Source organism: Pygoscelis adeliae, unplaced genomic scaffold, assembly GCF_000699105.1.
Source record: "Pygoscelis adeliae isolate BGI_AS28 unplaced genomic scaffold, ASM69910v1 Scaffold85, whole genome shotgun sequence".
NCBI classification, from domain to species: domain Eukaryota; kingdom Metazoa; phylum Chordata; class Aves; order Sphenisciformes; family Spheniscidae; genus Pygoscelis; species Pygoscelis adeliae.
In genome coordinates, this window is record NW_008824900.1 from 6,164,965 (window position 1) to 6,181,878 (window position 16,914).

At 34.0% G+C, this 16,914-nt stretch overlaps 1 protein-coding gene across 1 annotated transcript in view; it reads right to left on the reverse strand.

Annotated features, from left to right (window-relative positions):
- The window catches only part of SNX29 (sorting nexin 29), a gene marked incomplete at its 5' end in the record, with an annotated part of 133,873 nt that overhangs the window by 36,208 nt on the left and 80,751 nt on the right, over window positions 1–16,914 (reverse strand). The window contains one exon of the mRNA XM_009324816.1: window positions 13,205–13,345. Coding sequence (XP_009323091.1) covers window positions 13,205–13,345 — 141 coding nt within the window. The remainder of the gene's footprint in view (window positions 1–13,204; window positions 13,346–16,914) is intronic.

Here is a 16,914-nt window from a genome sequence, read left to right on the forward strand (position 1 = left end):
TAAAGAGGGACTCAGTTACATAAAAAAATAAGGACAGATTCTCATATAGATCTGTAGGGCATCTTGGCCACATTTACTACCAATTTATGCAGAGTAAGCTTATGTTGTACACAAATTGTTAATTGAGACTTAACATACCATCATTCACCTTCAATTTGTAGGCATATTTTCTGAAAAATAAAGCTACTAGTTTCTGCACAAATTACTGTCAAAATTATTTCCTAGTCCACAGTTCAAGAGCATATACTTTTGATTAAGAGTCCACAAAATTTCAGTAACAAGCAAAACTGCTTCAGATTGCAGAAGCATCAAACCACATCTGGGAAAATATTTTTAATCTGAAGCTAATGTCTCCCAAAATATTTTACGAAATTCTTTTTGACTGAGAATTTGCCAAGTTTCTGCCCACAGCAAAATGCTAATATCAAATTACAAATCTCTAAAAATGACAATACATGATGGAAATCTTACAGACTCTCAACAGATATTAGAAGATGATGTTAAGCTATAAAACTAAAAAGCAGAGTCTGACGTACCGTATTTTATGTTATGTTGCTTTGCAGTTTTTCATTACAAGCCAAGTTCATTCCAACTTGCAGTTTAAATTGTTTCACACAACTGCTGGTCTTTCATATACACTGTTAGTATGTAACAGATGGCAAAACACTGATATTCTTCATTATTAATGGAACAGCTCACTTAAGATGCTTCAAATATTTTCCATGAGCTGTTGGAAATGGTATGATTGCCATGGTTACCTGCCATGATTTAGGGACAGATAAAACACTTTTATATTCTGGGTTTGGTGCTGTTGCAATCAACAAAAAATGCACTGTTTCTGATGGTCTAACCATTTTTTATCATTTAACTAACCTCCTATTGTTAGTGCTGGGGGGGGGGGGGGAACACACAAACACAAAAAAAAAGCATTTTTTTTTTTTTTTAATTTCCCCCTTTTTGGTGGGGGGGGGGGGGGGGGGGAACACCAAAACCAAACAACAAAACAGCTCAAGGCTCAGTCCAACTCAACTAAAATAAAAGGAAATATGGCTTTAGGACTTTAATGAGAGCTGTGTCAGCCTCTGATACCACACAATGCATCCCATCCTAAATAAAGCTGACAATAGTGCTATTCAAAGATGAACCTGCAAACGCAGAAATAAACTCAGGTTATTCTAGTGTAGCTTAATATTTTTCACCATCTTGGTCAACCAGTCTTAGCAAAATTATCATATCAGCTTTTGTCTATTTACAAGACACTAAATTGTTAACCTGAAAATGAAGCTGGAAATCAGAAGCTGAAATGGTAGCTAATTAAACATTCCATTGCTGAGTCATTCTCACTGTTTTGTAATTAAAAAAGTTAGATAGCAAGTATTAATTTTTACAGGCTAACTGACACCTTTGCAAAGGTCACAATAAAACATGACTTGAATAAATCTGTCCTTCAGTAACTACTGCATCATGAAACAGTTTTACAGAGGTACAGTTTCCAGTACTAAATATACCAAATACTACAATATTATACAAAAATAATCTCAAAATTATTGAAATGACATGAGCTTAAAATTTCCATCCTACTTGTATTGCCAGTTTCCGTATGGCAGAATCAGGCTAGCGTTATACAACAAAACAAGGGTATACAATACATGAAATTGCCATTTTTCCCATCCCACTGTGAGATTTTTTTTGTACATTTACTGTTCAGTGGAACAAATGGGAATTTAAGAGGATGAGATACAAAGAAGAAATCAAGGAACTGTCAGTTTTGAAAAGAAATCTATCTTTCTTTAAACAGAGACCTACTACATAATTGTAATTATTACTCTGTGTTTCTCTACTAAAATAGTGGATGCATTTCCATCTCCAACTATGGGCTCATTTCAATGATACCAGAAAGTATGTAATGCTTTTAGATAAAGTCATTTGAAAAACGCATTGCTGCAAAACCATCCAGCAGCAGACATGCTAAGGGTGAGCCATGCTCCTGTCAATGCCCTCATTATAGGGCATTATAGCAACTAAGGTTTATAGTCATATTAAGGTTTTGTCCATGCTTTCTTAGAATACAATGTTGCTGTATAGCATCCTCTAAGCAAGTGCAGAGCATAAGCATGTTAACAGATACATAAAAGCATGTAGTCCCCAGGCGCTATCAAAACAACAGACAATCCCATTTTGATAAATTCTTCCCCCATATGATCAATCTCAGTCAAACTATGTCTTGTACCTCTCTAAATTGGTTCAGGCATTGCACAGAATCCTGGAACCAAGTATGTTTCTTAAGATACTTGGCATTTTCAAGCTAGCAATATCATCCATCCAAAAGGTTAAACTTTCTCAAAACCCTCTTTGACAAAAAGTGTTAAAAATGAATAAATATATCAACAGAAAAAAAGAAAGCTTGAGAAAAAAAACCTAAAACTGATCTCTTTTTAGTGTTGTGTTTAATGCCACTGTTAGAAAAAAACCTCAATTGGTAATGTTATGCTAACAAAATCCAGTGTCATCTAAATATTTTGGTATTTAAAGACATAAATGCCAACCATGTGTCAATTTGTCAACTGGTCAGGAATCAACTGTTCATTAAAAAGTATCAGTAGAAAACTGCAGCCTACAGCAAGACCCGTAGGGCTTATCTTTTGCTCAGCTATTGAACAGGGAAATTCTATTTCTGTTTTCTCCTCAGACCAAGTATTATCAGTCTACTCTTTATTTTTATTCAGGAGGTTCTGGAAACTACCACAACAGTTCATAAAACTGAGATCCATTTTTTCACTAGCCTATATTACAGTAATAACTATTAACAATATTAGTTAAAATGTGTCTCAGTTCAGTGCTTCCCCCCAACACTGCAGTTTTCTTTCTTAATTTCTTTCTTTTATCAGGTTTGAAAATGCCCTGAAGACCAATAAAGACAGGCTCTGAATTTAAAACAACCGCAAAAAAACAACACCCAAACCCTTTAGAAACATGGTACATACAGCGCTTAGTGTACAAGCTTATATATACAAGCTTACAGTGATGCCTTTCCTTAAAAATAAAATAATAAATTAACAAAACTCCCCCCAAAAAAGCCAGGAAAGAGCCAAATCCACGAACAGATTAATGAAAAACTACAATTCCTCTTCTACCCTCTCAGCAAGTGAAAGAAATTGCTTTCAAAATTCCCCACAAAGTTCACTAAGTATTTTCCCTTCCCAGTAAAAACCTTCAAGCAGAACTTAATGCCACTTGTCTCATGTTGGATGGTTCCAGCAAGTCAGGAGGGGGGATACTAAGAGAGTATGGATGGGTGCAGACTGCCACAGAACTGCTGAAAGAGCATGGTTACAGGGAGCCACACAACGGCCCAGATACCACTCTCTTGGCTAACCTCTCCCCTGATAGATCTGGCCAAGATTACAGCAGTCTTAGTCAGTCTGCTGATAACCAGCAACACCTAAGACATCTAAGTAGCAAGAAGGTTGCTAGCTTCTGGCTACTGTCTACACCTGTGGGCTAACAGCATCCAAATATGTTTATTTGGAATGTTTTAACTCTAGCAAGTAGAAGTAGGGGCGGGGGGCGAAATCATTAATACAGCAGTTGACCATCCCTACTGCCAAACAGTAGCAGCATAGAAGATGGTCTTCGAACTTTATTCCCACTCAAAAGACTAGATGCTTCTTTAATAGAAATGTTATTTAGATACACTCTGATAGGACGATTCTATTTCTAAAATAAAAATTGGATGAATGAGGAATATTGATATCAAGTGCACATTATTTATAGTGCCTTCATGTAAAGATATTTTACATGGTACAACGAGAAAAATCAGTTTTTTCATGCAGGAAGTGTATCCAGCATTTCACATGATCTGAAGTATTCAATATTTAGTTTTCTCCTCTTTTAAAAAAATTAACATTTAATATGTTTAGTACTAGCAATCGCCCAAAAAGCTGTAGAGCAATTAAGATTAGAATTTTCCCATATTTATAAAGCAATACATTTCAGAGGAAAAAAAAAAAAAAAATCAAGCATATTGATAGGTACAGAAATCAATTTCTGTAATTGATGTGGGTACAATTTCAGATTGTGTGGGTACAATTTCAGATTCAGAGAAAGGAGGTTTTAGTTTCATTTCTGTAATCAGGTGTCCCTGCTAAAGTCTCTCTGAAAGGAAATTTATTAATTCAAGTAACTTGACAATTTAGCATCACCATCACACTAAAATATATTTAGAAAAATATTTTTATATTTTCATTTTATACCAGGAGGCTACTAGAATACCTAAATAATGCATGAGTTGTTATAAAACTGCAATATTTTTATCTAGCAGTTGTCCAAGCAGCATGTAAATTACATTACTTTCTTTTTTTCCCCCATAACGTCATGATGTAAAGCAACACCATCTGAACTATTTCTATGGGCTCTATCTTCAATAATTTGTTAGAATAAATTGTTTCTCTTAACTGTAGGATTACAAGACAGAAAAAAATACAAACACCTCTTGACAGGCAAAATTTGGTTTTGTAGACCCTAAATATTCTGTGTTCCTTCTTCCTAAACTTCAACAGCAATTAATAGCAAATTTTTGTACCTTGAAAATGACTCAATTCACTATTTTCATGAAATGTTACACCTGAGCACCAAATAAACACATCAATTCAGTGAGACACTCTGAAAGAGATGTAGAAGTACAAGTTGGCAAACTGTTTACCTTTTAAATTAAACCACCAACAATGACATGTACTACTCTGCACTGTGCTAGCTTTAACTTTCATGCTGAGTTTCAGGTAACCCAGACATTTCATACCACAGAACTTGAAGAGGAAGTGGTTGCTATTAAGTATTTGTAATAGAAAAGCCAACCATTTCCTACTGACTTATTTCTCTTCTCTTAGATAGTGATATGACAAAAAAATGGAAATGAAGAAGAATTGAATGCTCTTTTCTAAGTGCTGCATACATAAAACATCAACTGCAGTCTTTTCCAGTAGAAAACCCAGAGGATCTGGATTCAAAATCTGAAATACTCTGTAGTCCCCCTTAGCGTGCAGGTGTCAGAAAAAAAAAAAAAAAGAGGTGTGCTGTGACTAGAAATCTTAATAATTATGCCAAGTGTGAAATTATTTTTATTTCTACCTGTATGGTACTTCAATTAAGTTACCTATTTGAAAACTAGATTGTATTAATTTAATCTCAATGGCTATTTAAAGCTCATACTTCTTTGAGAATTAAACTTTCCAGTTATGAAGTAACATGGTGAAATTAGAGGACAAGTTTCTTGTATGGCTTTAGAATGCCATAAAAGGTGTTACAGAATTAGCGTATATGGCTATACATATAAGATTGAGTCCCTTTCCTGATTTGAACACAATAAAACTGGATCCCTTTCTTTTCTTTTTAACCACACTACAGCACAAGCATGTCTGTCAATTTTGTATTAGCTACTGTTTTTCCTAAAACCCACAAGGCAAAATAGTATATGAAAATAACTCAATATACTAGTTAAGACCACTAAGAAGGTTGAAAATTAAAATCTACTCACTTTGAAAATCAAGAATAATATAGAATTTAAGCATCTGTATTACCTCATCCAAAAATCAAATTAAGTAAGCATTAATGAAAGCAATCCTTAACTTCAAAATTTTAATATATAACTTAAGGATTTATATTTCCAAAGCTTTTCTCCTTTAATAAATGTACTCCATTTCTGAAACAGAGTCATAATTTTCTACTAATTCTACTTGAAAGCATTGGATATCAAAGCTTAGTACTAAGAAATATTATTTAGCCCACTGCCCCAAAGGCATTAGTTAGAAGTTTTGCTTTCTTCTCTGCTTTCTAAGTCACAGCTCCCTATGACAGTATGACTTTGACAAACTAATCTGATGAAGGATAGTTTCTATGAGCTCTAAACCCCATAAAGTACAAAAGCACATATATCTGGACTTCTGATTTTAATGCAAGTCAAACACATACTTAAATTTTAGGATGTCCTGAAGTGCTTTGTTGAATCAGGACACAAAACCACCCAACCCTAAAATGAAATTAATTCTTAAGATTCTTTCTGAATCATCCTCTTTCAAGCATTCCGTATTTCTTCTGTTATTGTCTATGTACTAGTCAAACAGGAATTGGTACACTTCCTATTTTAAAATACGTATTTCAAACACTGCCAATACATTAACTATTACAATCACATTTGCTATCATGGCAATAAAATGTACATTGGACATATGCATGCGACTTGTGAATTAATTCCTTTAAACCATGAACATGATTTTCCATGTCAGTCTAGAATTACTGGTAGTATTTTTATTAATGTGATGGTCTAGGATATTTATTGAAGTTGGAAAAAGTATGAACACAGGGCCTTCTCCAGATCTGAAAGATGCAGGAAGTTTCATTCCTTCTTTCTGTCAGTCCTGAATGCTCATCTGTGAGTCAACAGTATCTCAGTTTCACTGGATCAGAATAGCAAAATACATACTGTGTTAATGTAGGTATACAAACTATGTAATGTGCTGTGTAACGTAGTGAGCATAGGACAATACACACTGAATTTTGAACTCATATTCTGTGTTGTAAATGTGATTGATTATGGCAAACACACAGCTCTTGTCTTGAGGAGGCAGAAATAACTCTATTGAATATGTCGATAACCTTAAAAGAAAATTATGTAGCATCATGCTCTCTGAAAAATACTAGCAAAACAAGTGGGTTTTTTTTCCCCAAACAGCGCGCTCTCTCCTCAGCCCAACCCAATAGCAGCTTCCCCCCTCTTTCCCACAGAAAAATACTTCCACAAAAGTTAACATGAAAAGCTTAAACACCAGAACTGTATCTTAGATACTTGCAGATGTGTAAGCACTTCATGCCACTGAGACAGTAGAAAACAAGTGAAAAAGAGGAAGCAGTAGATCCAGTACTGGAATCTTCATGGAAATGCATTGGTCTGGCAATGTTTGTCCCTAATCCAGAAAGGTTCCCCCCTCAGGGGAACCTCAAGGCCAGCTTACCACTCAACCACAAACTCTGAAACATAATACAGGACAGCACTGCTTCCTTGACCTATGCATGACGAAAAGCCTTGCAGCTTTTCCCCTGGCTTCTTTCTGCCAAACTCGGGGTGGGTTGGGGGGGTGGGAGGGTGTGCGCTTCCTTAAAAAAACCTTATTCTTCTCATGCTCCTCCTCCTCCTCTTATCCCTTTCCAAGAGGAGTTTAATACTTCCATTACCAGGTCTAAAAAGCAGGTTTAAAAGGGTACCTGTCCCTGAAGAGACAGGTCCTGCTGCCCCAAAATGGCAGAGCAACTTTTTACAGTAAGGAAATACATACCAGGGGTTACACATCAATGGCATAATGCAAAACCCTTAAGAGCAAAAATATTAAAATTTAAACTCTAATTTGAATGGCTTCAAATTACTTCACATATATACATATATATACACACATACAGAGCCAGACAACTCTTTACTTGATAAACTTTTAGAAAACAACAAACATAATAAGCGTAAGACACAAGCTATATTGTTTTCTTTTATTTGCAATAAAATCTTTACCTTCTATACCTTTTAATCCTAAAATAGTTATCCTGCAGACTGTCTTAAACTCTTCACTATCGTCAGCAACAGGTAAACAGACCAGACACTGATAAAAAAGTAGCTATGCTGGCAGGGGGAAAAAAAAAAAAAAAAAAGATGCCATCTGCACTGTTAGTACAAAGGCAGGATTCCCACTGACATAAATGGGAGAAAGATAAAGTCCATGGTGAACTGAACTTGCAGAATTACAAGATACATTCCAGAAGCCAACTTCATATATATCCTAAATGCTGTCTTTGATGTTGTCATATGCATACACGTGTATATATGTATATACGAATAGGTATCTTTTAAGATCCATACACATAACATTCACAAACTTTTAAAATAATTACATACACAAAATAATCTACAATTTAGCTTAATCACTGATAAGTGAGAGGGATACATTTACTTTATTGAACTAACATTTGGGCATGAAACAAGCTATGGCGAGAGAAACAGCTCACAGACTTCAGTTGCATGGGCTAAAAATGACGAATGATGTTGCTCTCAACATTTTCTCTCAGACAGAAAACTTGTTTTAGATTTCTGTATTGTTCCTCCTATGTAATTGAGGAGTCATGGCAAAGTCATTCTCTTCTAATCTCAGAAAAGTGCTGTGTATTCTTTCCATATGGGGTATCCAATGTTTTAAAGGAAAGCAAAGGATATCATGCAGTCAAGTCAGCACTCAGTGGAAAGCTACCTTATTCAATTTCCACACACTTAAGCAATCACTGAATTCACATCTTCAGTGGAAGCAAAGAACCATTTCTATTTTCATATGTCCTCTATTGGGACAATACCCTTGCAAGAGGATACTTAATTAGATGTTTACTCAGTTACTAAAATCCATTCTTTAAGTGTTATAATCTGCCCAATGCAGAAGTAGCAACTGAGATTTTAAGGACTTTGCAGTATTCAAAAAATTAGAATAATAGGTCCAGTAAATACTCATGTATTCGTACTTAACCATTAGTCTGAAAGCAACATTTCAAGAAGTGAGACACCAACACAGCACCAACAAAGGTTCAAAAGCTAAATGTAAGGGCTCATCTTAAGTGAAAAAAATTATGCAAAAGCATACAGGGATCCCTTTGCAATCAAGTATTACGATCGTATGAAGCTTCTCTTCATGAGCTTCACATAACTCAGCACACTCTAGACCTAGACTGTGCTGGCTCACGGAACCAAACCAGTCCTTTGGACATTAGGAACCTGACAGGAAGGCAGTAGTCACAGAGACTTAAACTGTCATAATGGAAGTATGAATTCAAAAGATCCAAAGTACCTAAAGGTTAGCTAAAAGACAAAAAAAAATTTCATGCAAGAAAACCATAGTTTGAAATTGTGAGTCTTGGTATATACACCTACATATAAAATACTTAGCAAACCACAAACCAGGCTGATACATGGGGAGCATGTTTTAAAATTACAAAAACAAACAGTTCAAGTGTTAAAAATACAGGTCAAATTTGAAAGTTTTAAATAAAATTATCGGCAGTTTAAAAAAGAAGTACAAAAATATATGATGAGTATATGATATTTCTCTTATAGATGCAACAAAAGAGAACAAATACATTTCTTGTTTTCACTCAAACAAAACACCAATAAACTGATGGAAGAACACTTATTATTGCAAGGACTACTTATAAAGATTTTGACAACTATTTGCTACCAGCACTGAAAGATCATTAGTAGAAAATATACAGCATGGGGACTAGTACATATGAAACAATACATGGAGTCTTGCAAGCATTATTGTTCTATTTTCCCTCAGTAATTAAATTATCTGTTCTGACTTGATTCAAAGCAACATTTATAAATCAAATTATTCTTTTTATTGCTTTACATTAGTTCTAACTTACTATATTCAAACATTTAAACTGATACACTGAAAATAAGGTTACCAACCTGAAAGGCAAATACACACTCTTCTTTGTAATTGAAAAAAGGTTACTTGTCCAAAGCAGTATTCTTTCCTCTTCTCTGTTCATTTTCTACTAACTGGGTTTCTGTATAATAAATTTATATTTCCTCAAGCATTAAAGGTAGTTTCTAATCCTACATACTTAATTTGTTGAAAGATCATGAACATGAACTATTAAGATAAGTTGTCCCAACTTAAGGCAAACAAGTGAAAGGCAAAAATACATTAAAAACATAAAAATTAGAATTAAATTAAATATTAGATTCTTAATCAATTGTTTTACAATTGTAAGTATTTTCAGATTTCACTGCTACTTGATGACAATATATATGCAATAATAAATACTTGATTTTCTCACTTTTAAAAATTCTTATTCAGCTGAAATTCTGCTTTCTTTTTGCACTTTCCCTGTGTCAAACTCTGCAACTTTGCATTTGAACCTGATCTCCCTGATTTCTATTGCAGTAAGCAGGAAAATTATGCATGAAAATTAACAGTTCTCCATACTTTTTTCTACATTACTCTCTTCTAGCCAAGTTCCCTCCTCAGAGCTCTAATAGTTTGCATAGCAAAACAGCGGGTAGTATTTTGTGACTCTGCAGTAGTGGTTCTAGGTCATTCTGTAGAACATGGTGTCCTCTTGTGGTCTTTGAGGTTCCCTCAATCCGAGACATATAACCGAACACCAAATTTAGTGCTGGTATCAAGGGAGGTATCAATTACAGCAAAACCCTCCTTCAATGCCACTAACATTTAGAATAAGCGTATCACCTTCATTAGCCTCACAGTACCAAACACAGCATATTGAAGATATGCAATGAATAACATCATTCAGGCACAGACCCGAAGGATATAAAAGCACACAACACCATTTTCCAAAAGCTATAAAACAGTCATTTTTAGCCATTTCCACATGGAGGACTATGTTTTACCAAGATGTTATTTGGGCATCTAATAACACTGAGGATTTGTAAAAGATATGAAAACCACAGATTGACATAAACTGAATAGAGATACTTTTGTTAGCAGAAATTAGCTACTGAAACTGCTCTTTAGGCACTGATTTAAGACTGTACTGATTAACATAGAAATGGGAAGACAGCTGCAATTCTGTTCAACACAGTATAACTAATATCAGAGAGAAAAAAATTTCTATTGAAATCTAACAGCATATCTAGAAGGCAACATGCTTTGGTAGCCACTAAAGTTAAAAAAGCAGTATTGGAAAAAGTAGTATTGACAATATGTCTTCTAATGCTTATTACCAAACATTTACACGTGTAACATCCTGCACAAATCCCTCATCCTAAACCGAACGTTCTACAGAATTCCAAGACAGACATTCCCATGTGAATTAATTAATTTTGCACTGAATTTTTAAACCTTCCAATTACTTGAACTTGCTCTGTCATGGAAAGGAGGGCTATCCCAAGGTCATTAACCCATCTCAGTCAGTCACACAGTGCAATGCGTTCCAAGGGGCTACTATTTCCGCTGGATGTATAGGGTAATTGCTCCTGAAGCACGATCCACCATACTGCACAAAATCATGCAATATTCCTAAATGCAATACATACTATGACATGGCACAGAAAATAGCACCACTAAAAGGACAAAAATTTGCCTACACAATGTGCTGGGGAAATAAGCTCTTGTGTGATAAACTGAGGTAAGCTCTTGCAGAGCTGATGTGAAAGCGCCACTTTGTGACTTGCAAGCTATTTAAAGCAGGTAGCCAGAAGTATAATCACTAATCAATTCCAATTATACAACTGGCTTATGTGTCATCATAGGAGTCTTTCATGAGGGCAATGGATGGCACCCATTTCTTACTGTAAAGAAAATGTACTTCTTCTGAGATCTGATATGACAGAAAGCGATTGTTTGTTTATGCATGATTAAGGTACAATTTTGGCCCAAAGCTAAAGCACTTAAATAATAAGCGATGCAAATTTTTTAATGAGTTGCTTAACCGATAAATTTGTATGCATCAATTGTGCAACTGAAGTTGAAATTCAATTAGTATTTAAAGTAATTAAGGATGAAAGACTATCAAAAAAAGCTTAAAAGAAGGCTTTCATAATTTACTGAAGTGGCTGATACTCCATCACTTCAAAAAAGGAGAATTAGTTATGTAACAAAGAAGAAAATACATTGTTTCTATTACAAAACTATCCACTAAAAATGACATGAAAGATGCACTATCTTCTAATACATGAAAAAAAGCAGAAAAGCTCTCCTAAGTACTTTCATTTATTAGGTTAGTAGGCAATGAACAACTACATTAACTCTGGACTTTATGCCAAGAACACAGACCTACAGACTCTGTTGATAAATTCCATATATATTTATATCACCACCACTTATTCCAGATTATGTGCATTACTACTCATTACATATCACATGTGCCAAGCTTATCTACTCATTTTTACAGAACACTTGAGAAATCATTTGAAGTCAGATAGGAGTTACTATCTTTAAACATTCACAATCTACATTCACTGACATCTGAATGCCATTAAGGAAATTATAAGTTGTTTTTTTTTATTTTATTTTATGTTACTTCATAGAATTGATAATTATGATTTTTTCTATCATAGACAAAGTTGCAACAGATATAATTAGAATGATTTTAGTGATTAGAATGCATTTTAGTGATACATGTATTAATGTGGTCTTAGGCCAAATAAAACGTCATGAGTATTTTAGTCATTATGTCAGCTTCTTTTGATGGCTACACTGATAACTATGGCTGGTGCTTCTTAGATATTTGATACATGAACTCAGTGATACTAAGGCAAAAAAAAAAGTAAAAGGAGAAAAATCCCATATAAAAGCTAACAACTTTGATTAACATTAGGAATGCTGATTTAAGCACCCAGTGGTTTAGTACAGACATTTTTAGTCATAAGCATGATTTAAATCTCAAATATTTTATTTGTGATAGTTAAATACATTTTTCAGATCATTCCTACACTGTAAAGAAAAATTACTTTGATTACTTCTCAATCCTTACTGGATTTGTGATGTATATTGCAATGTGTATTTAAGCTCTTGCACATTTTAAAGTTTTGGTGATTAAGGATTAAACTAAATGATACTACATATTTACTACATACATACTACAGTATTTGCTGTATTTGTTGCAAAATCCCTATATCATAGGAAAAAACACAGAAATTCCCATTTTAAAATAGGAGAGCTAAGACACAAAGACACAGATTATGGGAACTAAGCACCCAAATGCCTTTAAAAAGCTGGTTCAAAGAACTTACAACAATTGGTGAACAGCACAGGAAACTTAAGGAATTTAGACTGATACTTTTTAAAATTTACAGAAATATTTAATGAATTACTGACCAGTGTTAATTGCTGGCATTTATTGAAAAGAATGGAGTAGAGATTACATTTTACACATACAGCTGTCCAGTACAGTTTGGGGGGTTTTGTGCCTTTGTCTACTGTGTATGTCATCAATATTTCATTTAATAAAAATTCCACTCACTCGTCTCAGTGAGTGGAGAAATTGATGTATTAACTACATTATCAGTGAATCTGCAGCTGATGAGGGCGAAGTCTGTATAAAAATAGCAGGTACTGTCTAGCAGGTGTAAAAAATATTTATGACAGTCACCTCTTTTTTTGTGTGTGTGGATAGGAAAGGTTTTTTCCCCAACTCTTACTGATACTATAAGTACCTTGTTTCCAATGGCCTTTTTTGGTGGAAAGTTAAAAGTCCTCACTTGCTGGTATTTATTCTGTAATTTATGATGCAAGCTTCTGAACTCCGCATATCTTCGATAAACATTCCATTCATCATCCTTTATCCTAATATAAACCTGCAAAATACAGATATGGAAGGAAATAATTTAAAGACAAAGCATTGAACTAATGTATCTCCTTTACTCTTTAAAGCTTCATGGCTTAACACCTTCACATTCATGATGCAATGGCGCCAGAAGTTCCAGGATCACTTACCCATAGATACATCTCTGACTGCGCATTTGCTGTTCCTGTTCTACAGGTCATTAATCTTATTCTCTCCCTTCTTCCCTCTCCTTCTCTTTTTCTCTCTTTTTATTATATTAATCAAGACAAACATAGCTTGCTCATTTTAACATGGCTCTGGGGCAACCATGGTAGCACTTTTTGTTACCATAGTTTCCAGCATATTCTACTAGCCAGTGACAAAAGGAAAAAATAATTTAATACCACTATAAAATTGATTTCTATGAACTCACAGTTTTTCAACTTTGTAGATTAGCTTTGTAGCATCAGAATTGCAAAACATAATTTTATCCAAAGCATGAAACTTAATTTACTTTCTAAAAAAAATTACACTGAAAACTAAACTAGAATTTTATTGTTTGGAAAATAAACAGAGTTCATTCTTTCTGCTTGTATAAGACATTAAGTATAATTTAACACAGCTGTACTTTTTGTGATTCTGTTTTTGTTTGCCACAATTATTTCATGAGCATATTACCAATTACATGCTAAATATTAACATTCTCTAGGAAAATTTCATGCAGAAGTGAAATATACTTACAGAAACTGAGATTTCATTCATTACTAGGGAATAACCTTTCCGCTACAGAAATAAGCCCACAGTTTAAAAGAATGCTGAAATAACACAAGTCAGAAACTATAAACCAAGCATCAAAAGTCAAGACCAGAATGACCTTTTCCTTAGCTTCTTCTGTAGAATCTGCAGCTCATTCATTCTCAGGTGTGAGATGCAGTATTCTGAATCTCAGTATTTTGCATCACAAATTAAGCTTGGAATAGTACTGATGACATGGCACTGCCTTGCTTCACCAACAAAAACCAGTAATTTTGTAAGTTGTAAGGCAAGTATCAGGAGAATTTTTAATGTAAAAGAGCATCACCAACAATCATCACCTGAAGAGTGGGCAGTAACAACTGTATTTTTGTGAATACTAGAAAAAAAATGAAATTTGGATTTTGATGTGGCCGATTCCAACTCTGAATTCTAGCTTTTCCTGATGACCGAAACGTTAACACGGTCCTTCTCCTCTGGATTTGTCAAGTCCTTAGAAAAAACAAAATTTTACTAAGGACTCATGGTGTTTCAGAGATCCAGTGATGTCAAATGAATATCTTCTCCCACAAAAGCAGCTTATGCAGCCTTCCTTTGGTTTGGTCTTTAAGAAGTCCTCTTATCTCTACAGACACCTAGTTTCACAAATTTATTGGAGGCTTCTGTCTTGCAACAAAATACAATATACCATGCAGATACCATGCAACTTCCACCAAATTATATTTCACTGTAGGAAATATATATTCAATAGAATCCAATATTATGAATAACAAGCGTATTTTTTGGTTACTATTGTACTTCACCAAAAAATGAATACTATAATTCCGAAATTAGCACATCTAATACAAGAGATTCAGAGTATTGCGTGAATTACAAATGCATATGTAAACAAAAATTCAACTAGTTTTGGTAACAAGAATTCAGATAGTGTAATGACGGAACCACTATAAGTGTGCAAGAAGTATTTAGATTTCTTTCTCATTTTGAAAATAAAGCCAAGATAAAGATAATTAAACACCTACAGGACCATCTGTTTTAACAATTCAGTACACCTCTGAAGGAAAATGAAGGGAAATATGAAATGCAAGTATTTTGCATAATTTCAAGAAAATTCATTTAATGTAGTAAAAGCTATATTAAACACTCTTCATTCACCCAGCTCTAACCTCTTGCTTCAACCAGCATATTGTTTGAAATTTTGTATACATCCCAAGATTCATGCTTCAGCTTCCCTATGGGGGGGTTGGGACAACAAAAAGGCTTAACTTATTTTTAACCAAGTTATTTAATATGAGAATCCTAATCTAACTAAGCCGTTATCTTTGCAGATGTGATTTGGTGAATCATGCTGTTCAGTATTACCTGTTAAGCTGTAACTCATAGTTAACTAATTAAGGAATCCAGTACACTGTAACTGAAATTTTTAAGGACGGCAAAAACATAGATTAATTTCTTAGATAAAACTGTTAAAGAATTTCTTCTTGTTCTTCTATGTACATAGATATTGATTTCTTTTAGACAGTAAGAAATGAAAATGCAACATTTGGAGCCCTGTGCCATATTGAATATACTGACAATCTCATAATAGAGTATGAAAGGCACATTAAAGTTCATTATGTAGTACACATTTAAAGCTTTATTATCTCAACAGGGAATACTATTCACAAGCCAAGGTATTGCAAGACACAATGCAAATTCAGTTGGGAAATCAAACAAAGTAAATCCTAAATATAAAACTGCTTGAATAAACTTATTCTAGTCTAGTCATATAAGGCATATAGTTATCCTCATTTAAATCAAATACAAATCATACAACTTAAGCACAGGAATAACAGGGAACAATTATCTTTGTAGACAAAATTTTGGAATAATACCAAATCAAGCAACTTGAGAGGCATGGTGTGAAATTGTCTTAGAAGTCATCAGGACTAGTCCCATCATCTTCAATGTATCTACAATTTCACTCACAGTCTTTTAATGGGAAATCAATGAAATCTGTAGCTGCCAAATACACTTTTGTGTACATTTGTCCCAAATTATCATTGCACCCTAGAGCAACACCACTTTCTACTACTGAAAATACCTTAACATATGACAAATAATTACAGAACAGTATTTTAAGACCATGTTATAGAAAGTTGAAAGGACTACTCTTAGGCTCATTCTCTGATCAATTTAAAAATCAATTCCAAATCACTACACTTCCTTTCAAATGCCCATGTTTTCCTGAAATCATCCACTTCCTAACCTAATTAAGTCATTTTGAAGGTAACGAAAATTTACAGACCAATCAAAATCACCGCTAGAATGCTTATTTGATTGTAGACAAAAGATTTTACTTTAATATTCTCTTGTATATCAAAAAATTAATTAAGTAGCTTTTGCTTGTAATTTAGGAGCACTTTCCAATTGGGTCTCCCATGTAAAGATTGATTGGTAAACTTTTTGTAGCTATGATTTATAGCAGCTGAAAGAAAAACTTCAGTTAATAAGTATATATAATTAATTAGTCTGTTATTTTCTCATCACAAACATGTTTGAAGTCAAAGATTTGAAGAGAAATAGCAAAACCAGTAATAAGTTAATATTTTGTTTTTCAGCCAACTACCTGCTAACTTAGTATTACTGAAATGGTGAAAAATTTCTGAGAAACGATTTGAAAGCACCAGTTTAATGGTTGTATACTGAAATGAATAAACCCTACTCTCATGGTACCAGTTTTTGAGCCAAGTTTCTTTAATAGGTTAAGGAATCCTCAAGCAATTCTGAGACAAAAATGCTGTTAACAAATCCTGGTAACAGACTCGTAACTATTGACACAGTTCATCACTGCTTATGTATAAAAGC